A 22,252-nucleotide genomic window follows, 5' to 3' on the forward strand; every position below is an offset into this window, starting at 1 on the left:
GAGAAATTTACAGCCCCAACAACAGCCCCAACAAACCAGATGAATGTATGGCTGCAGAAATGATGCAGGAGGGCGGGATTTAGATTCCTTGGACATCGGGACCAGTTCTGGGGAAGGTGGGACCTGTACAAGCGGGAAGGGTTACACCCAGGCAGGACTGGAACCGATGTCCTCGCAGGACGTTTGCTAGTGCTGTGGGGGAGGATTTAAACTAGAATGGCAGGGGGAGGAAATGAGGATAGAAACTAAAGACAGGAAACAAAAAGGCAAATGTGGAAGGCATAGAAATCAAGGGCAAGAAACAAATAGGGTCATAGTGCAAAATAATGCTCAGATGACTAAGAATGTTAAAAAGACAAGGCTAAAGGCATTGTGTCTCAATGCGCAGAGTAGTGGCAATAAGGTAGGTGAATTAACCGCGCAAAGAGATGTAAATGGATACAATATAGTTGCGATTACGGAGACATGGCTGCAGGGTGACCAAGGATGGGAACTGAACACATAGGGGTATTCAATATTTAGGAAGGACAGGCAAAAAGGGAAAGGAGGTGGAGTAGCATTGTTAGTAAAAGAGGAAATCAATACAATAGTGAGGAAGGATATTAACTCAGAGAATCCTGATGTGGAATCCGTATGGGTGGAGCTAAGAAACACCAAGGGGCAGAAAACGTTGGTAGGGGTTGGATATGGACCCCCAAACAGCAGTGATGTAGAGGATGGCATTACACAGGAAATTAGAGACGCATGCAGTAACAGCACAACGGTAATTATGGGTGATTTAATCTACATACAGATTGGGCAAACCAAATTAGCAATAATACTGTAGAGGAGGAATTCCTGGACTGCGTACATGATGTTTTTTTGGACCAATACGTTGAGGAACAGGCCATCCTAGTCTTGGTATTGTATAATGAGAAAGGATTAGTTAACAATTTTGTTGTGCGGGGTCCCTTGGGGAAGAGCAACCATAACATGATAGAATTCTTCATTAAGATGGAGAGCGAGAGTTGATTCCGAGACTAGGGTCCTGACTCTAAATAAAAGAAACTATGAAGGTATGAGGCACGAGATGGCTATGATAGATTGGGGAACGTTACTTAAAGGGTTGACAGTGGATAGGCAATGGCTAGTATTTAAAGAGCGCATGGATGAATTACAACAACTGTTCATTCCTGTCTGGTGTAAAAATAAAACAGGAAGGGTGGCTCAACCGTGGCTTACAAAAGAAATTAGGGATAGTATTAGATCCAAGGAGGTAAAATATAAAATGGTCAGAACAAGGAGCAAACGTGAGGATGGGGGCCAGTTTAGAATTTAGCAAAGGAGGACAAAGGGATTGATTAAGAAGGGGAAAACAGAGTAAGCTTGCAAAGAACATAAAAACTGACTGTAAAAGCTTCTATAGATATGTGAAGAGAAAAAGATTAGTGAAGACAAATGTGGGTCCCTTACAGTCAGAAACGGGGGAATTTATAATGGGTGACAAAGAAATGGCTGACCAATTAAATACATACTTTGGTTCTGACTTCACAAAGGAGGACACAAATTACCCCTCAGAAACATTGGGGAACATAGGGTCTAGTGAGAAGGAGGAACTGTATGAAATCAGTATTAGTAGGGAACTGGTGTTAGGGAAATTGACGGGATTGAAGGCCGATAAATCCCCAGGGCCTGATAATCTACATCCCAGAGTACTTAAGGAAGTGGACCTAGAAATAGTAGATGCATTGCTGGTCATTTTTCAAAATTCTATAGACTCTCGAACAGTTCCAACGGATTGGAGGGTAGCTAATGTAACCCCATTATTTAAAAAAGGAGGTAGAGAGAAAAGAAGAAATCATAGACATAGAAAATAGGAGTAGGCCATTTGGCCCTTCGAGCCTGCATTGCCATTCATTATGATCATGGCTGATCATCCAACTCAGTAGACTGTTCCCGCTTTCGCCCCATACCCTTTGATCCCTTTAGACCCAAGAGCTATATCTAACTCCTTCCTGAAAACATACAATGTTTTGGCCTGAACTGCTTTCTGTGGTAGCGAATTCCACAGGCTCACCATTCTCTGGGTGAAGAAATTTCTCCTCATCTCAGTCCTGAAAGGTTTACCCCGTATCCTTAGACTATGACCCCTGGTTCTGGACTCTCCCACCATCGGGAACATCCTTCCTGCATCTACCCTGTCGAGTCCTGTTAGAATTTTATAGGTTTCTATGAGATCCCCCCTCACTCTTCTGAACTCCAGCAAATATAATTCTAACCGACTCAATCTCTCCTCATACATCAGTCCCATCATCCCAGGTATCAGTCTGGTAAACCTTCGCTACACTCCCTCTATAGCAAGAACATCCTTCCTCAGATAAGGAGACCGGTTAGCCTGACATCAGTAGTGGGGAAAATGCTGGAGTCCATTATAAAAGATGTAATAGCAGAGCATTTGGAAAACAATGACAGGATCGGACAAAGTCAACATGGATTTACGAAAGGGAAATCATGCTTGACAAATCTACTGGGATTTTTTTGAGGATGTAACTAGTAGAATAGATAAGGGAGAACCAGTGGATGTGGTGTATTTGGACTTTCAGAAAGCTTTCGATAAGGTCCCACATAACAGATTAGCATGCAAAATTAAATCACATGGGATTGGGGGTAAGGTACTGACATGGATAGAGAACTGGTTGGCAGACAGGAAACAAAGAGTAGGAATAAACGGGTCTTTTTCCAAGTGGGAGGCAGTGACTAGTGGGGTACTGCAGGGATCAGTGCTAGGACCCCAGCTATTCACAATATATATTAATGATATAGATGAGGGAATTAAATGTAATATACCCAAGTTTGCAGATGACACAAAGCTGGGTGGGAGTGTGAGCTGTGAGGAGGATGCAGAGAAGCTCCAGTGTGATTTGGACAGGTTAGGTGAGTGGGCAAATACATGGCAGATGCAGTATAATGTCGATAAATGTGAGGGTATCCACTTTGGTGGCAAAAACAGAAAGGCAGATTATCTGAAAGGCGATAGATTGGCAAAGGGGGAGGTGCAGCGAGACCTGGGTGTCCTTGTGCACCGGTCACTGAAAGTAAGCATGCAAGTGCAGCAGGCAGTTAAGGCGGCAAATGGTATGTTGGCCTTCACAGCGAGAGGATTCGAGCATGTCATGGTCCTGTAGCTTTTTCGGGAATATGCAGTTTGCCTTTAAGGCTTGCAAAGGATCACTATTGCATTAAGAACCGGCAAGCCTCAGGAGTTATAGAAAGGTGCATTTTTGGTTGCCATTACAAACAGCCATTTGGAGACTGCAATTCAAAGGGTGCATTCTTGTTACCATAGATACAGCCACTGGGAGTGAGTAGCAAGCAATACATTTGTTACAATTCAATTCTGAACTGGCTTGGAGTTGAAGACAAAATAAAACAAATGCTGGAAATCTGAAATAAAAACAAAGTGCTGGGAAAACTCAGCAGGTCTGGCAGCATCTGTGGAGAGAGTGCCTACCCACTGTTTTTTTCATGTTTGTGCTTGTGGCTGTTCAGTTTTCAGTCCATTCACACCCTATCTGTACTAATGCTTTGTCTTTCAGCACACCATTAACATATTGTTTGCCTTTGCTCCATGACCTTCTGGTCAGCTATTCTGTGACCTTGTCCTTTCAACACTTAAATAAAAGCAAAATACTGCGGATGCTGGAAATCTGAAACAAAAACAAAAAATGCTGGAATCACTCAGCAGGTCTGGCAGCATCTGTGGAAAGAGAAGCAGAGTTAACGTTTCGGGTCAGTGACCGAAGACGGGTCACTGACCCGAAACGTTAACTCTGCTTCTCTTTCCACAGATGCTGCCAGACCTGCTGAGTGATTCCAGCATTTCTTGTTTTCCTTTCAACACTTTCTCTTTTGTTATCTTTCGCCCCACCCCCGCTTTACTGGCTTAAAATCTTTTACATTTCTTATATCTGCCAGTTCTGAAGAAGGGTCACTGACCTGAAACGTTAACTCTGCTTCTCTCTCCACAGATACTGCCAGAACTGCTGAGTATTTCCAGCACTTTCTGTTTTTATTTGAGTTGAAGACAGTTTGTTCAAACAGAACACACAGAGACACACAGACAGAGAGGGACACACAGACAGAGAGGGACACACAGACAGAGAGGGACACACAGACAGAGAGGGACACACAGACAGAGAGGGACACACAGACACAGCTGTGGTGTTTAGCACACCTGAAAAAGAGCTCTCAACCATTTCAACTGAAGGAAGAGGATTTTAGGCTGTTTAATTATCTCTCAAAATTCTAAAAAATGTCAAGCCAAAACAGAGATCTCTGGCTATTTAAATTGAAGAAAGGGAAGTTAGACTGTGACAATCTTTTATCCCTCAAAAACTCTAAAGTCAGATTGATTCTGTTGAAAACGTTTGCAAGCTGTTAATTGTTGTAATTCGCTGGAGAAGGAAAGCAACATTCAATTAGGACTTCGAGCAACATTGGACTGTAAATTTGCAAGGACTCTAATTTTTTCTATTTTAAACGTTGTTTATATCTTCATAGTCTTTAGGAAGTTAGTTCTTCTAATTGAAGAGTTAATTTACTGATTTAAAGACACCTGGTTTCATTAGCCTCCTGCGGAGGTTAATAGATGGTACAATTTGGCTGGGTCTTGCAAAGTTTTAAATGATATGTTGGGCGATCTGTGGAGCGACGGGATTGAATTATCAGTGTGTCTCTCCCACCACAATCAGAATTGTATATTTTGACTGGGGGCTTTGACTGGAGCGGTCGGTCGTAACAAGTACAGGAGCAGGAATGTCTTGCTGCAATTATACAAGGACTTGGTGAGACCACATCTTGAGTGCTGTGTGCAGTTTTGGTCTTCTTAGCTGAGGAAGGATGTTCTTGCTATGGAGGGAGTGCAGCGAAGGTTCACCAGACTGATTCCTGGGATGGCAGGACTGACGTATGAAGGTTTGTATTCGCTAGATTTAGATGAGAGGGGATCTCATAGCAACCTACAAAATTCTAACAGGACTGGACAGACTAGATGCAGGAAGGATGTTCCCGATGGCGGGGGAGTCCAGGACCAGGGGTCACAGTCTAAGGATAAAGGGGTAAGCCTTTTAGGACTGAGATGATGAGAGATTTCTTCACCCAGAGAGTGGTGAACCGGTGGAATTCTCTACCACAGAAAGCAGTTGAGGCCAGATCATTAAATATATTCAAGAAAGAGTTAGATATAGTTCTTAGGGCTAATGGGATACAGGGAAAGCGGGAACAGGGTACTAAGTTTGGATGATCAGCCATGATCATACTGAACTGGGGAACAGTTTCGGAGGACCAAATGAATCACAGAATCATACAGTGCAGAAGACGCCCTCCAGCCCATCGAGTCTGCATCGATGCATTGAACACACCTGACCTGTCTACCTAATCCCATTTGCCGGCACTTGGCCCATAGCCTTGAACGTTATGACGTGCCAAGTGCTCATTAAGGTACTTTTTAAAAGGATGCGGGTGGGGAGGTAGAAGGAGTGGGGGGGGAGGGCAGACGGGGGGTGCGGGGGGGGGTGGAGGGCAGACGGGGGGGTGGAGGGGGGGGTGGGGGGTGGAGGGGGGGGTGGGGGGTGGAGGGGGGGTGGGGGGCAGACGGGGGGGTGGAGGGGGGGGTGGAGGGCAGACGGGGGGGTGGAGGGGGGGGTGGAGGGCAGACGGGGGGGGGGGGGTGGGGGTGGGGGGAGGAGGGCAGACGGGGGGTGGGTGGGTGGGTGGGGGGGGGGGGAGGAGGGCAGACGGGGGGTGGGTGGGTGGGTGGGGGGGGGGGAGGAGGGCAGACGGGGGGTGGGTGGGTGGGTGGGGAGGAGGGCAGACGGGGGGTGGGGGGGGGGGGAGGAGGGCAGACGGGGGGTGGGGGGGGGGGAGGAGGGCAGACGGGGGGTGGGTGGGGGGGGGAGGAGGGCAGACGGGGGGTGGGTGGGTGGGGGGGGGGGAGGGCAGACGGGGGGTGGGTGGGTGGGTGGGGGGGGGGGAGGAGGGCAGACGGGGGGTGGGTGGGTGGGGGGGGAGGAGGGCAGACGGGGGGTGGGGGGTGGGGGGGAGGGAGGAGGGCAGACGGGGGGTGGGGGAGGGGCAGACGGGGGGGGGGGAGGGGCAGACGGGGGGGGGGGAGGGGCAGACGGGGGGGGGAGGGGGGGTTTAATATTCTGCGATGTAGGTTCCCTGGTGTACCTGGTTGTCGGAGCTCGCCCGGACCCTCAGGCTCCACCAGCAGCCGCACTGGCAGCCCCGGACCGGAGGCCTCAAACACTGAACGCACTCCCAGCATCCTGGCGCTCAACACTATTCCAACCGGAGACCATCCGCACAAAAAACAATCAGGCCGCATGCGCTGGACGTCACTTCCGCCCCGCTCCACCGCCAACTACTTCCGCCCCGCTCCATCGCCAAACACTTCCGCCCCCTCCACCGCCAAACACTTCCGCCCCCTCCACCGCCAAACACTTCCGCCCCCTCCACCGCCAAACACTTCCGCCCCGCTGCACCGCCTTCCACATCCGCCCCGCTCCAAAACCTTCCACTTCCGCGTTGTTCCTTCCGTCACTTCCGCCCCGCTTTCCCTGTTTTCCGTTTTGTTGCCACCAGCATTTCCGTTTGTTCTGAGTCCGATGTTTGCGGCTTCTCAGGTATTGGGAGTGGGCCCCGGGCTCGGGTGCAGGGGGTGGATGTGGGGATGAAGAGCAAATTCTTTCAGGAGAAAGGAACAGTAGAGTGCTGCACTGTCAGAGGGTCAGTACTGAGGGAGTGCTGCACTGTTGGAGGGTCAGTACTGAGGGAGTGCTGCACTGTTGGAGGGTCAGTACTGAGGGAGTGCTGCACTGTCGGAGGGTCAGTACTGAGGGAGTGCTGCACTGTTGGAGGGTCAGTACTGAGGGAGTGCTGCACTGTCGGAGGGTCAGTACTGAGGCAGTGCTGCACTGTCGGAGGGTCAGTACTGAGGGAGTGCTGCACTGTTGGAGGGTCAGTACTGAGGCAGTGCTGCACTGTCGGAGGGTCAGTACTGAGGGAGTGCTGCACTGTCGGAGGGTCAGTACTGAGGGAGTGCTGCACTGTCGGAGGGTCAGTACTGAGGGAGTGCTGCACTGTCGGAGGGTCAGTACTGAGGGAGTGCTGCACTGTCGGAGGGTCAGTACTGAGGGAGCGCTGCACTGTCGGAGGGTCAGTACTGAGGCAGTGCTGCACTGTCGGAGGGTCAGTACTGAGGGAGTGCTGCACTGTCGGAGGGTCAGTACTGAGGGAGTGCTGCACTGTCGGAGGGTCAGTACTGAGGGAGTGCTGCACTGTCGGAGGGTCAGTACTGAGGGAGTGCTGCACTGTCGGAGGGTCAGTACTGAGGGAGTGCTGCACTGTCGGAGGGTCAGTACTGAGGGAGTGCTGCACTGTCGGAGGGTCAGTACTGAGGGAGCGCTGCACTGTTGGAGGGTCAGTACTGAGGCAGTGCTGCACTGTCGGAGGGTCAGTACTGAGGGAGCGCTGCACTGTTGGAGGGTCAGTACTGAGGGATTGCTGCACTGTTGGAGGGTCAGTACCGAGGGAGTGCTGCACTGTCGGAGGGTCAGTACTGAGGGAGTGCTGCACTGTTGGAGGGTCAGTACCGAGGGAGTGCTGCACTGTCGGAGGGTCAGTACCGAGGGAGTGCTGCACTGTTGGAGGGTCAGTACTGAGGGAGTGCTGCACTGTTGGAGGGTCAGTACTGAGGGAGTGCTACATTGTCAGAGGGTCAGTACTGAGGGAGTGCTGCACTGTCGGAGGGTCAGTACTGACGGAGTGCTGCACTGTCGGAGGGTCAGTACTGAGGGAGTGCTGCACTGTCAGAGGGTCAGTACTGAGGGAGCGCTGCACTGTCGGAGGGTCAGTACTGAGGGAGTGCTGCACTGTCGGAGGGTCAGTACTGAGGGAGTGCTGCACTGTCGGAGGGTCAGTACTGAGGGAGTGCTGCACTGTCGGAGGGTCAGTACTGAGGGAGTGCTGCACTGTCGGAGGGTCAGTACTGAGGGAGCGCTGCACTGTTGGAGGGTCAGTACTGAGGGAGTGCTGCACTGTCAGAGGGTCAGTACTGAGGGAGTGCTGCACTGTCGGAGGGTCAGTACTGAGGGAGTGCTGCACGATCAGAGGGTCAGTACTGAGGGAGTGCTGCACTGTCGGAGGGTCAGTACTGAGGGAGTGCTGCACTGTCGGAGGGTCAATACTGAGGGAGTGCTGCACTGTTGGAGGGTCAGTACTGAGGGAGTGCTGCACTGTCAGAGGGTCAGTTCTGAGGGAGTGCTGACTGTCGGAGGGTCAGTACTGAGGGAGTGCTGCACTGTCAGAGGGTCAGTACTGAGGGAGTGCTGCACTGTCGGAGGTTCAGTACTGAGGGAGTGCTGTTCTGTCGGAGGGTCAGTACTGAGGGAGTGCTGCACTGTCGGAGGGTCAGTACTGAGGGAGTGCTGCACTGTCGGAGGGTCAGTACTGAGGGAGTGCTGCACTGTCGGAGGGTCAGTACTGAGGGAGTGCTGCACTGTCGGAGGGTCAGTACTGAGGGAGTGCTGCACTGTCGGAGGGTCAGTACTGAGGGAGCGCTGCACTGTTGGAGGGTCAGTACCGAGGGAGTGCTGCACTGTCGGAGGGTCAGTACCGAGGGAGTGCTGCACTGTCGGAGGGTCAGTACCGAGGGAGTGCTGCACTGTCGGAGGGTCAGTACCGAGGGAGTGCTGCACTGTTGGAGGGTCAGTACTGAGGGAGTGCTGCACTGTTGGAGGGTCAGTACTGAGGGAGTGCTACATTGTCAGAGGGTCAGTACTGAGGGAGTGCTGCACTGTCAGAGGGTCAGTACTGAGGGAGTGCTGCACTGTCGGAGGGTCAGTACTGAGGGAGTGCAGCACTGTCAGAGGGTCAGTACTGAGGGAGTGCTGCACTGTCGGAAGGTCAGTACTGAGGGAGTGCTGCACTGTCGGAGGGTCAGTACTGAGGGAGTGCTGCACTGTCGGAGGGTCAGTACTGAGGGAGTGCTGCACGATCAGAGGGTCAGTACTGAGGGAGTGCTGCACTGTCGGAGGGTCAGTACTGAGGGAGTGCTGCACTGTCGGAGGGTCAATACTGAGGGAGTGCTGCACTGTCGGAGGGTCAGTACTGAGGGAGTGCTGCACTGTCAGAGGGTCAGTTCTGAGGGAGTGCTGACTGTCGGAGGGTCAGTACTGAGGGAGTGCTGCACTGTCAGAGGGTCAGTACTGAGGGAGTGCTGCACTGTCGGAGGTTCAGTACTGAGGGAGTGCTGCACTGTCGGAGGGTCAGTACTGAGGGAGTGCTGCACTGTCGGAGGGTCAGTACTGAGGGAGTGCTGCACTGTCGGAGGGTCAGTACTGAGGGAGTGCTGCACTGTCGGAGGGTCAGTACTGAGGGAGCGCTGCACTGTTGGAGGGTCAGTACTGAGGGAGTGCTGCACTGTTGGAGGGTCAGTACTGAGGGAGTGCTGCACTGTCGGAGGGTCAGTACTGAGGGAGTGCTGCACTGTTGGAGGGTCAGTACTGAGGGAGCGCTGCACTGTTGGAGGGTCAGTACTGAGGGAGCGCTGCACTGTTGGAGGGTCAGTACTGAGGGAGTGCTGCACTGTCGGAGGGTCAGTACTGAGGGAGTGCTGCACTGTCAGAGGGTCAGTACTGAGGGAGCGCTGCACTGTTGGAGGGTCAGTACTGAGGGAGTGCTACATTGTCGGAGGGTCAGTACTGAGGGAGTGCTGCACTGTCGGAGGGTCAGTACTGACGGAGTGCTGCACTGTTGGAGGGTCAGTACCGAGGGAGTGCTGCACTGTCAGAGGGACAGTACTGAGGGAGTGCTGCACTGTCAGAGGGTCAGTTCTGAGGGAGTGCTGACTGTCGGAGGGTCAGTACTGAGGGAGTGCTGCACTGTCGGAGGGTCAGTACTGAGGGAGTGCTGCACTGTCGGAGGGTCAGTACTGAGGGAGTGCTGCACTGTCGGAGGGTCAGTACTGAGGGAGTGCTGCACTGTCGGAGGGTCAGTACTGAGGGAGTGCTGCACTGTCGGAGGGTCAGTACTGAGGGAGTGCTGCACTGTCAGAGGGTCAGTACTGAGGGAGTGCTGCACTGTTGGAGGGTCAGTACTGAGGGAGTGCTGCACTGTTGGAGGGTCAGTACTGAGGGAGTGCTGCACTGTTGGAGGGTCAGTACTGAGGGAGTGCTGCACTGTTGGAGGGTCAGTACTGAGGGAGTGCTGCACTGTCGGAGGGTCAGTACTGAGGGAGTGCTGCACTGTTGGAGGGTCAGTACTGAGGGAGTGCTGCACTGTCTGAGGGTCAGTACTGAGGGAGTGCTGCACTGTTGGAGGGTCAGTACTGAGGGAGTGCTGCACTGTCGGAGGGTCAGTACTGAGGCAGTGCTGCACTGTCGGAGGGTCAGTACTGAGGGAGTGCTGCACTGTTGGAGGGTCAGTACTGAGGCAGTGCTGCACTGTCGGAGGGTCAGTACTGAGGGAGTGCTGCACTGTCGGAGGGTCAGTACTGAGGGAGTGCTGCACTGTCGGAGGGTCAGTACTGAGGGAGCGCTGCACTGTTGGAGGGTCAGTACTGAGGCAGTGCTGCACTGTCGGAGGGTCAGTACTGAGGGAGTGCTGCACTGTCGGAGGGTCAGTACTGAGGGAGTGCTGCACTGTCGGAGGGTCAGTACTGAGGGAGTGCTGCACTGTCGGAGGGTCAGTACTGAGGGAGTGCTGCACTGTTGGAGGGTCAGTACTGAGGGAGCGCTGCACTGTTGGAGGGTCAGTACTGAGGCAGTGCTGCACTGTCGGAGGGTCAGTACTGAGGGAGTGCTGCACTGTCGGAGGGTCAGTACTGAGGGAGTGCTGCACTGTCGGAGGGTCAGTACTGAGGGAGTGCTGCACTGTCGGAGGGTCAGTACTGAGGGAGTGCTGCACTGTCGGAGGGTCAGTACTGAGGGAGTGCTGCACTGTCGGAGGGTCAGTACTGAGGGAGTGCTGCACTGTTGGAGGGTCAGTACTGAGGGAGCGCTGCACTGTTGGAGGGTCAGTACTGAGGGATTGCTGCACTGTTGGAGGGTCAGTACCGAGGGAGTGCTGCACTGTCGGAGGGTCAGTACTGAGGGAGTGCTGCACTGTTGGAGGGTCAGTACCGAGGGAGTGCTGCACTGTCGGAGGGTCAGTACCGAGGGAGTGCTGCACTGTTGGAGGGTCAGTACTGAGGGAGTGCTGCACTGTTGGAGGGTCAGTACTGAGGGAGTGCTGCACTGTTGGAGGGTCAGTACTGAGGGAGTGCTACATTGTCAGAGGGTCAGTACTGACGGAGTGCTGCACTGTCGGAGGGTCAGTACTGACGGAGTGCTGCACTGTCGGAGGGTCAGTACTGAGGGAGTGCTGCACTGTCAGAGGGTCAGTACTGAGGGAGCGCTGCACTGTTGGAGGGTCAGTACTGAGGGAGTGCTGCACTGTCGGAGGGTCAGTACTGAGGGAGTGCTGCACTGTCGGAGGGTCAGTACTGAGGGAGTGCTGCACTGTCGGAGGGTCAGTACTGAGGGAGTGCTGCACTGTCGGAGGGTCAGTACTGAGGGAGCGCTGCACTGTTGGAGGGTCAGTACTGAGGGAGTGCTGCACTGTCAGAGGGTCAGTACTGAGGGAGTGCTGCACTGTCGGAGGGTCAGTACTGAGGGAGTGCTGCACGATCAGAGGGTCAGTACTGAGGGAGTGCTGCACTGTCGGAGGGTCAGTACTGAGGGAGTGCTGCACTGTCGGAGGGTCAATACTGAGGGAGTGCTGCACTGTTGGAGGGTCAGTACTGAGGGAGTGCTGCACTGTCAGAGGGTCAGTTCTGAGGGAGTGCTGACTGTCGGAGGGTCAGTACTGAGGGAGTGCTGCACTGTCAGAGGGTCAGTACTGAGGGAGTGCTGCACTGTCGGAGGTTCAGTACTGAGGGAGTGCTGTTCTGTCGGAGGGTCAGTACTGAGGGAGTGCTGCACTGTCGGAGGGTCAGTACTGAGGGAGTGCTGCACTGTCGGAGGGTCAGTACTGAGGGAGTGCTGCACTGTCGGAGGGTCAGTACTGAGGGAGTGCTGCACTGTCGGAGGGTCAGTACTGAGGGAGCGCTGCACTGTTGGAGGGTCAGTACTGAGGGAGTGCTGCACTGTCGGAGGGTCAGTACCGAGGGAGTGCTGCACTGTCGGAGGGTCAGTACCGAGGGAGTGCTGCACTGTTGGAGGGTCAGTACCGAGGGAGTGCTGCACTGTTGGAGGGTCAGTACTGAGGGAGTGCTGCACTGTTGGAGGGTCAGTACTGAGGGAGTGCTACATTGTCAGAGGGTCAGTACTGAGGGAGTGCTGCACTGTCAGAGGGTCAGTACTGAGGGAGTGCTGCACTGTCGGAGGGTCAGTACTGAGGGAGTGCAGCACTGTCAGAGGGTCAGTACTGAGGGAGTGCTGCACTGTCGGAAGGTCAGTACTGAGGGAGTGCTGCACTGTCGGAGGGTCAGTACTGAGGGAGTGCTGCACTGTCGGAGGGTCAGTACCGAGGGAGTGCAGCACTGTCAGAGGGTCAGTACTGAGGGAGTGCTGCACTGTCAGAGGGTCAGTACTGAGGGAGTGCTGCACTGTTGGAGGGTCAGTACCGAGGGAGTGCTGCACTGTCAGAGGGTCAGTACCGAGGGAGTGCTGCACTGTCAGAGGGTCAGTACTGAGGGAGTGCTGCACTGTCAGAGGGTCAGTACTGAGGGAGTGCTGCACTGTTGGAGGGTCAGTACTGAGGGAGTGCTGCACTGTTGGAGGGTCAGTACTGAGGGAGTGCTGCACTGTCGGAGGGTCAGTACCGAGGGAGTGCTGCACTGTTGGAGGGTCAGTACCGAGGGAGTGCTGCACTGTTGGAGGGTCAGTACCGAGGGAGTGCTGCACTGTCGGAGGGTCAGTACTGAGGGAGTGCTGCACTGTCGGAGGGTCAGTACTGAGGGAGTGCTGCACTGTCGGAGGGTCAGAACTGAGGGAGTGCTGCACTGTCGGAGGGTCAGTACTGAGGGAGTGCTGCACTGTCAGAGGGTCAGTACTGAGGGAGCGCTGCACTGTTGGAGGGTCAGTACCGAGGGAGTGCTGCACTGTCAGAGGGTCAGTACTGAGGGAGTGCTGCACTGTCGGAGGGTCAGTACTGAGGGAGTGCTGCACTGTCGGAGGGTCAGTACTGAGGGAGTGCTGCACTGTCGGAGGGTCAGTACTGAGGGAGTGCTGCACTGTCGGAGGGTCAGTACTGAGGGAGTGCTGCACTGTCGGAGGGTCAGTACTGAGGGAGTGCTGCACTGTCGGAGGGTCAGTACTGAGGGAGTGCTGCACTGTCGGAGGGTCAGTACTGAGGGAGTGCTGCACTGTTGGAGGGTCAGTACTGAGGGAGCGCTGCACTGTTGGAGGGTCAGTACTGAGGGAGTGCTGCACTGTTGGAGGGTCAGTACCGAGGGAGTGCTGCACTGTCGGAGGGTCAGTACCGAGGGAGTGCTGCACTGTTGGAGGGTCAGTACCGAGGGAGTGCTGCACTGTTGGAGGGTCAGTACTGAGGGAGTGCTGCACTGTTGGAGGGTCAGTACTGAGGGAGTGCTACATTGTCGGAGGGTCAGTACTGAGGGAGTGCTGCACTGTCGGAGGGTCAGTACTGACGGAGTGCTGCACTGTCGGAGGGTCAGTACTGAGGGAGTGCTGCACTGTCAGAGGGTCAGTACTGAGGGAGCGCTGCACTGTCGGAGGGTCAGTACTGAGGGAGTGCTGCACTGTCGGAGGGTCAGTACTGAGGGAGTGCTGCACTGTCGGAGGGTCAGTACTGAGGGAGTGCTGCACTGTTGGAGGGTCAGTACTGAGGGAGTGCTGCACTGTCGGAGGGTCAGTACTGAGGGAGTGCTGCACTGTCAGAGGGTCAGTACTGAGGGAGTGCTGCACTGTCGGAGGGTCAGTACTGAGGGAGTGCTGCACGATCAGAGGGTCAGTACTGAGGGAGTGCTGCACTGTCGGAGGGTCAGTACTGAGGGAGTGCTGCACTGTCGGAGGGTCAGTACTGAGGGAGTGCTGCACTGTCGGAGGGTCAGTACTGAGGGAGTGCTGCACTGTCAGAGGGTCAGTTCTGAGGGAGTGCTGACTGTCGGAGGGTCAGTACTGAGGGAGTGCTGCACTGTCAGAGGGTCAGTACTGAGGGAGTGCTGCACTGTCGGAGGTTCAGTACTGAGGGAGTGCTGCACTGTCGGAGGGTCAGTACTGAGGGAGTGCTGCACTGTCGGAGGGTCAGTACTGAGGGAGTGCTGCACTGTCGGAGGGTCAGTACTGAGGGAGTGCTGCACTGTCGGAGGGTCAGTACTGAGGGAGCGCTGCACTGTTGGAGGGTCAGTACTGAGGGAGTGCTGCACTGTTGGAGGGTCAGTACTGAGGGAGTGCTGCACTGTCGGAGGGTCAGTACTGAGGGAGTGCTGCACTGTTGGAGGGTCAGTACTGAGGGAGCGCTGCACTGTTGGAGGGTCAGTACTGAGGGAGCGCTGCACTGTTGGAGGGTCAGTACTGAGGGAGTGCTGCACTGTCGGAGGGTCAGTACTGAGGGAGTGCTGCACTGTCAGAGGGTCAGTACTGAGGGAGCGCTGCACTGTTGGAGGGTCAGTACTGAGGGAGTGCTACATTGTCGGAGGGTCAGTACTGAGGGAGTGCTGCACTGTCGGAGGGTCAGTACTGACGGAGTGCTGCACTGTTGGAGGGTCAGTACCGAGGGAGTGCTGCACTGTCAGAGGGACAGTACTGAGGGAGTGCTGCACTGTCAGAGGGACAGTACTGAGGGAGTGCTGCACTGTCAGAGGGTCAGTTCTGAGGGAGTGCTGACTGTCGGAGGGTCAGTACTGAGGGAGTGCTGCACTGTCGGAGGGTCAGTACTGAGGGAGTGCTGCACTGTCGGAGGGTCAGTACTGAGGGAGTGCTGCACTGTCGGAGGGTCAGTACTGAGGGAGTGCTGCACTGTCGGAGGGTCAGTACTGAGGGAGTGCTGCACTGTCGGAGGGTCAGTACTGAGGGAGCGCTGCACTGTTGGAGGGTCAGTACTGAGGGAGTGCTGCACTGTTGGAGGGTCAGTACCGAGGGAGTGCTGCACTGTCGGAGGGTCAGTACCGAGGGAGTGCTGCACTGTTGGAGGGTCAGTACCGAGGGAGTGCTGCACTGTTGGAGGGTCAGTACTGAGGGAGTGCTGCACTGTTGGAGGGTCAGTACTGAGGGAGTGCTACATTGTCAGAGGGTCAGTACTGAGGGAGTGCTGCACTGTCGGAGGGTCAGTACTGAGGGAGCGCTGCACTGTTGGAGGGTCAGTACTGAGGGAGTGCTGCACTGTCGGAGGGTCAGTACTGAGGGAGTGCTGCACTGTCGGAGGGTCAGTACTGAGGGAGTGCTGCACTGTCGGAGGGTCAGTACTGAGGGAGTGCTGCACTGTCGGAGGGTCAGTACTGAGGGAGTGCTGCACTGTCGGAGGGTCAGTACTGAGGGAGTGCTGCACTGTCAGAGGGTCAGTACTGAGGGAGTGCTGCACTGTCGGAGGGTCAGTACTGAGGGAGTGCTGCACTGTTGGAGGGTCAGTACCGAGGGAGTGCTGCACTGTTGGAGGGTCAGTACTGAGGGAGTGCTGCACTGTTGGAGGGTCAGTACTGAGGGAGTGCTGCACTGTCAGAGGCTCAGTACTGAGGGAGTGCTGCACTGTGGGAGGGTCAGTACTGAGGGAGTGCTGCACTGTCGGAGGCTCAGTACTGAGGGAGCGCTGCACTGTTGAGGGTCAGTACTGAGGGAGTGCTGCACTGTTGGAGGGTCAGTACCGAGGGAGTGCTGCACTGTCGGAGGGTCAGTACCGAGGGAGTGCTGCACTGTCAGAGGCTCAGTACTGAGGGAGTGCTGCACTGTGGGAGGGTCAGTACTGAGGGAGTGCTGCACTGTGGGAGGGTCAGTACTGAGGGAGTGCTGCACTGTCGGAGGGTCAGTACTGAGGGAGTGCTGCACTGTCGGAGGGTCAGTACTGAGGGAGTGCTGCACTGTCGGAGGGTCAGTACTGAGGGAGTGCTGCACTGTCGGAGGGGCAGTACTGAGGGAGTGCTGCACTGTCGGAGGGGCAGTACTGAGGGAGTGCTGCACTGTCGGAGGGTCAGTACTGAGGGAGCGCTGCACTATCAGAGGGTCAGTACTGAGGGAATGCTGCACTGTTGGAGGGTCAGTACTGAGGGAGTGCTGCACTGTCGGAGGGTCAGTACTGAGGGAGTGCTGCACTGTCGGAGGGTCAGTACTGAGGGAGTGCTGCACTATCGGAGGGTCAGTACTGAGGGAGTGCTGCACTATCAGAGGGTCAGTACTGAGGGAGTGCTGCACTGTCGGAGGGTCAGTACTGAGGGAGTGCTGCACTGTCGGAGGGTCAGTACTGAGGGAGTGCTGCACTGTTGGAGGGTCAGTACTGAGGGAGTGCTGCACTGTCGGAGGGTCAGTACTGAGGGAGTGCTGCACTGTCGGAGGGTCAGTACTGAGGGAGTGCTGCACTGTCGGAGGGTCAGTACTGAGGGAGTGCTGCACTGTCGGAGGGTCAGTACTGAGGGAGTGCTGCACTGTCGGAGGGTCAGTACTGAGGGAGTGCTGCACTGTCGGAGGGTCAGTACTGAGGGAGTGCTGCACTGTCGGAGGGTCAGTACTGAGGGAGTGCTGCACTGTCGGAGTGTCAGTACTGAGGGAGTGCTGCACTGTCGGAGGGTCAGTACTGAGGGAGTGCTGCACTGTCGGAGGGTCAGTACTGAGGGAGTGCTGCACTATCAGAGGGTCAGTACTGAGGGAGTGCTGCACTGTTGGAGGGTCAGTACTGACGGAGTGCTGCATTATCAGAGGGTCAGTACTGAGGGAGTGCTGCACTGTCGGAGGGTCAGTACTGAGGGAGTGCTGCACTATCAGAGGGTCAGTACTGAGGGAGTGCTGCACTGTCGGAGGGTCAGTACTGAGGGAGTGCTGCATTATCAGAGGGTCAGTACTGAGGGAGTGCTGCATTATCAGAGGGTCAGTACTGAGGGAGTGCTGCACTGTCAGAGGGTCAGTACTGAGGGAGTGCTGCACTGTCGGAGGGTCAGTACTGAGGGAGTGCTGCACTGTCGGAGGGTCAGTACTGAGGGAGTGCTGCACTGTCGGAGGGTCAGTACTGAGGGAGTGCTGCACTGTCAGAGGGTCAGTACTGAGGGAGTGCTGCACTGTCAGAGGGTCAGTACTGAGGGAGTGCTGCACTGTTGGAGGGTCAGTACTGAGGGAGTGCTGCACTGTTGGAGGGTCAGTACTGAGGGAGTGCTGCACTGTCGGAGGGTCAGTACCGAGGGAGTGCTGCACTGTTGGAGGGTCAGTACCGAGGGAGTGCTGCACTGTCGGAGGGTCAGAACTGAGGGAGTGCTGCACTGTCGGAGGGTCAGTACTGAGGGAGTGCTGCACTGTCAGAGGGTCAGTACTGAGGGAGCGCTGCACTGTTGGAGGGTCAGTACCGAGGGAGTGCTGCACTGTCAGAGGGTCAGTACTGAGGGAGTGCTGCACTGTCGGAGGGTCAGTACTGAGGGAGTGCTGCACTGTCGGAGGGTCAGTACTGAGGGAGTGCTGCACTGTCGGAGGGTCAGTACTGAGGGAGTGCTGCACTGTCGGAGGGTCAGTACTGAGGGAGTGCTGCACTGTCGGAGGGTCAGTACTGAGGGAGTGCTGCACTGTCAGAGGGTCAGTACTGAGGGAGCGCTGCACTGTTGGAGGGTCAGTACTGAGGGAGTGCTGCACTGTCGGAGGGTCAGTACTGAGGGAGTGCTGCACTGTCGGAGGGTCAGTACTGAGGGAGTGCTGCACTGTCGGAGGGTCAGTACTGAGGGAGTGCTGCACTGTCGGAGGGTCAGTACTGAGGGAGTGCTGCACTGTCGGAGGGTCAGTACTGAGGGAGTGCTGCACTGTTGGAGGGTCAGTACCGAGGGAGTGCTGCACTGTTGGAGGGTCAGTACTGAGGGAGTGCTGCACTGTTGGAGGGTCAGTACTGAGGGAGTGCTGCACTGTCAGAGGCTCAGTACTGAGGGAGTGCTGCACTGTGGGAGGGTCAGTACTGAGGGAGTGCTGCACTGTCGGAGGCTCAGTACTGAGGGAGCGCTGCACTGTTGAGGGTCAGTACTGAGGGAGTGCTGCACTGTTGGAGGGTCAGTACCGAGGGAGTGCTGCACTGTCGGAGGGTCAGTACCGAGGGAGTGCTGCACTGTCAGAGGCTCAGTACTGAGGGAGTGCTGCACTGTGGGAGGGTCAGTACTGAGGGAGTGCTGCACTGTGGGAGGGTCAGTACTGAGGGAGTGCTGCACTGTCGGAGGGTCAGTACTGAGGGAGTGCTGCACTGTCGGAGGGTCAGTACTGAGGGAGTGCTGCACTGTCGGAGGGTCAGTACTGAGGGAGTGCTGCACTGTCGGAGGGGCAGTACTGAGGGAGTGCTGCACTGTCGGAGGGTCAGTACTGAGGGAGCGCTGCACTATCAGAGGGTCAGTACTGAGGGAATGCTGCACTGTTGGAGGGTCAGTACTGAGGGAATGCTGCACTGTTGGAGGGTCAGTACTGAGGGAGTGCTGCACTGTCGGAGGGTCAGTACTGAGGGAGTGCTGCACTGTCGGAGGGTCAGTACTGAGGGAGTGCTGCACTGTCGGAGGGTCAGTACTGAGGGAGTGCTGCACTATCGGAGGGTCAGTACTGAGGGAGTGCTGCACTATCAGAGGGTCAGTACTGAGGGAGTGCTGCACTGTCGGAGGGTCAGTACTGAGGGAGTGCTGCACTGTCGGAGGGTCAGTACTGAGGGAGTGCTGCACTGTTGGAGGGTCAGTACTGAGGGAGTGCTGCACTGTCGGAGGGTCAGTACTGAGGGAGTGCTGCACTGTCGGAGGGTCAGTACTGAGGGAGTGCTGCACTGTCGGAGGGTCAGTACTGAGGGAGTGCTGCACTGTCGGAGGGTCAGTACTGAGGGAGTGCTGCACTGTCGGAGGGTCAGTACTGAGGGAGTGCTGCACTGTCGGAGGGTCAGTACTGAGGGAGTGCTGCACTGTCGGAGGGTCAGTACTGAGGGAGTGCTGCACTGTCGGAGGGTCAGTACTGAGGGAGTGCTGCACTGTCGGAGGGTCAGTACTGAGGGAGTGCTGCACTGTCGGAGGGTCAGTACTGAGGGAGTGCTGCACTATCAGAGGGTCAGTACTGAGGGAGTGCTGCACTGTTGGAGGGTCAGTACTGAGGGAGTGCTGCATTATCAGAGGGTCAGTACTGAGGGAGTGCTGCACTGTCGGAGGGTCAGTACTGAGGGAGTGCTGCACTATCAGAGGGTCAGTACTGAGGGAGTGCTGCACTGTCGGAGGGTCAGTACTGAGGGAGTGCTGCATTATCAGAGGGTCAGTACTGAGGGAGTGCTGCATTATCAGAGGGTCAGTACTGAGGGAGTGCTGCACTGTCAGAGGGTCAGTACTGAGGGAGTGCTGCACTGTCGGAGGGTCAGTACTGAGGGAGTGCTGCACTGTCGGAGGGTCAGTACTGAGGGAGTGCTGCACTGTCGGAGGGTCAGTACTGAGGGAGTGCTGCACTATCAGAGGGTCAGTACTGAGGGAGTGCTGCACTATCAGAGGGTCAGTACTGAGGGAGTGCTGCACTATCAGAGGGTCAGTACTGAGGGAGTGCTGCATTATCAGAGGGTCAGTACTGAGGGAGTGCTGCACTGTCGGAGGGTCAGTACTGAGGGAGTGCTGCACTGTCGGAGGGTCAGTACTGAGGGAGTGCTGCACTGTCGGAGGGTCAGTACTGAGGGAGTGCTGCACTGTCGGAGGGTCAGTACTGAGGGAGTGCTGCACTGTCGGAGGGTCAGTACTGAGGGAGTGCTGCACTGTCGGAGGGTCAGTACTGAGGGAGTGCTGCACTGTCAGAGAGTCAGTACTGAGGGAGTGCTGCACTGTCAAGAGGGCCAGTACTGAGGGAGTGCTGCACTGTCAGAGGGGCAGTACTGAGGGAGTGCTGCACTGTCAAGAGGGCCAGTACTGAGGGAGTGCTGCACTGTCAGAGGGGCAGTACTGAGGGAGTGCTGCACTGTCAGAGGGTCAGTACTGAGGGAGTGCTGCACTGTCAGAGGGTCAGTACTGAGGGAGCGCTGCACTGTCAGAGGGTCAGTACTGAGGGAGCGCTGCACAGTCGGAGGGTCAGTACTGAGGGAGTGCTGCACTGTCGGAGGGTCAGTACTGAGGGAGTGCTGCACTGTCAGAGGGTCAGTACTGAGGGAGTGCTGCACTGTCGGAGGGTCAGTACTGAGGGAGTGCTGCACTGTCGGAGGGTCAGTACTGAGGGAGTGCTGCACTGTCGGAGGGTCAGTACTGAGGGAGTGCTGCACTGTCAGAGGGTCAGTACTGAGGGAGTGCTGCACTATCAGAGGGTCAGTACTGAGGGAGTGCTGCAGTATCAGAGGGTCAGTACTGAAGGAGTGCTGCACTGTCAGAGATGCTGTCATCCAATACGACATTAGACCGAGCCTCTGTCTTCCCCCTCAGGTGGATGTAAAATATTCCATGGACACTGTTTGAATGAAGGGTAAGGGAATTTTTCCTGAGGCCCATGTTTATCACCAAATCATCATCATGAAAAACGGATTATCTGATGATGATCACATTGTTGTTTGTTGTGTACAAATTGGCTGCCTTGTTCTCCATGGTATAGCAGTGACTGGTCTCATTTGACTGCAAAGCTTGGTGAGGTGAGGGGTGAAGGCAGGCATGAGGTACATTGCTGGAACTTTTCTGTGATTCTGCGACCTGAGGTGCTTTATTTATGTGCATTCTGTCCTGGTGGGATGTGCTCAGCACTGCAGGACCTCTGTCGAAATCAGAAGCTGATACAGTTCAGAACAAAGGTGAATTTTTGGTTTGATTAGTCCTGAGCTCATAGCTGAACAGGGAAACTGAGATTGAAACTGAAATTTCACAATTCACAGTTTTCACTCGCACTTTCTGATTCTACCCTTCACGCTGCTATGTCTCATATGACCTGTGGCTTTTGCTCTCTCCGGCATTCTTTGAGATTTATAAGACAATCTTTCCACTTCTCACTCCTCCATGAACTGTGATACAGTTCCCCACACACTGACTCTCACTGGGGTACAGTTCCCCACGCACTGACTCTCACTGGGGTACAGTTCCCCACGCACTGACTCTCACTGGGGTACAGTTCCCCACGCACTGACTCTCACTGGGGTACAGTTCCCCACGCACTGACTCTCACTGGGGTACAGTTCCCCACGCACTGACTCTCACTGGGGTACAGTTCCCCACGCACTGACTCTCACTGGGGTACAGTTCCCCACGCACTGACTCTCACTGGGGTACAGTTCCCCACGCACTGACTCTCACTGGGGTACAGTTCCCCACGCACTGACTCTCACTGGGGTACAGTTCCCCACGCACTGACTCTCACTGGGGTGCAGTTAAAGAAACAAAGACACTGTAGTTTTGAGGTGTAGTCCTTGTTCTAATGAGCAAAAGCAGAAACTAATTTGCTAACACCAATCTCCCAGAGACAGCAGTGTTATTCTGAGCAGATCATTTGTTTTGGTAATAATGGGTCAGGGATAAATATTGCCCAGGACACCAGTAGAACTTTCCTGCTCTTTGATTCTTTCTGTCCACCTGACAGGGGATGACCAACCTCATTTTTTTCTGCTTCCCTGAAGTCTATAGTTACACTCAATGTACTTACTTTTTTTGTGCAAAGCCAATTCTTTTTAGTGTACGGAACCTTTAAATCGTTTTGCACAACTGCATGTGCGTGGTAACCTAAAGAAGCCTGTGTGGGAACTTCAGGGTTGCTGCATGGCCTGGAGGGATCATTGGTCACATTCCCACTGCCTCCCTCTGGGGTATCGCAGATATCCAATCAAACACTCCCAGGACAGGTACAGCACGGGGTTGGCTGCTGTCCAATTGGAGTGTTGACTGCTGATTGCAGCAACGAGCCTCAGCTGAAAGTGCTGGTGGCAGTTGGAGGTTGCAGAGGTGGAGAGAGGAGCTACACTGAGCAAGGGAGAGCAGCTACAAACAAGCAGAGGAAAACTCCAACAACAATGGCCTTTAAAAGAGAAGAAAGCGACATTCTTTTTCTGTTGGAAACAAGGCTTTGTCTGGAGGTGGGTGCTGAACACCAGTAATTTACTTTGGACTGTTGGGGGAGGAACAAGT

The 22,252-nt window shown here is 55.2% G+C and overlaps 2 protein-coding genes across 5 annotated transcripts in view; one reads left to right on the forward strand and one right to left on the reverse strand.

Annotated features, from left to right (window-relative positions):
- ankzf1 (ankyrin repeat and zinc finger peptidyl tRNA hydrolase 1) overlaps positions 1-6,360 on the reverse strand; it is a 100,841-nt gene extending 94,481 nt beyond the window's left edge. For all 4 annotated transcript variants that reach the window (XM_068034702.1, XM_068034701.1, XM_068034699.1 and 1 more), the window contains exon 1: positions 6,211-6,360. In XM_068034702.1, the coding sequence (XP_067890803.1) occupies positions 6,211-6,307 (97 nt within the window). In that variant the 5' untranslated portion in view covers positions 6,308-6,360. The remainder of the gene's footprint in view (positions 1-6,210) is intronic.
- A 232-nt stretch (positions 6,361-6,592) lies between these two features.
- atg9a (ATG9 autophagy related 9 homolog A (S. cerevisiae)) overlaps positions 6,593-22,252 on the forward strand; it is a 107,303-nt gene continuing 91,643 nt past the window's right edge. Inside the window, exon 1 of the mRNA XM_068034703.1 lies at positions 6,593-6,665. The gene's annotated coding sequence lies outside the window, so the exon portion shown is untranslated. The remainder of the gene's footprint in view (positions 6,666-22,252) is intronic.

This window comes from Heterodontus francisci, chromosome 7, assembly GCF_036365525.1.
Source record: "Heterodontus francisci isolate sHetFra1 chromosome 7, sHetFra1.hap1, whole genome shotgun sequence".
Classification (NCBI taxonomy): Eukaryota; Metazoa; Chordata; class Chondrichthyes; order Heterodontiformes; family Heterodontidae; genus Heterodontus; species Heterodontus francisci.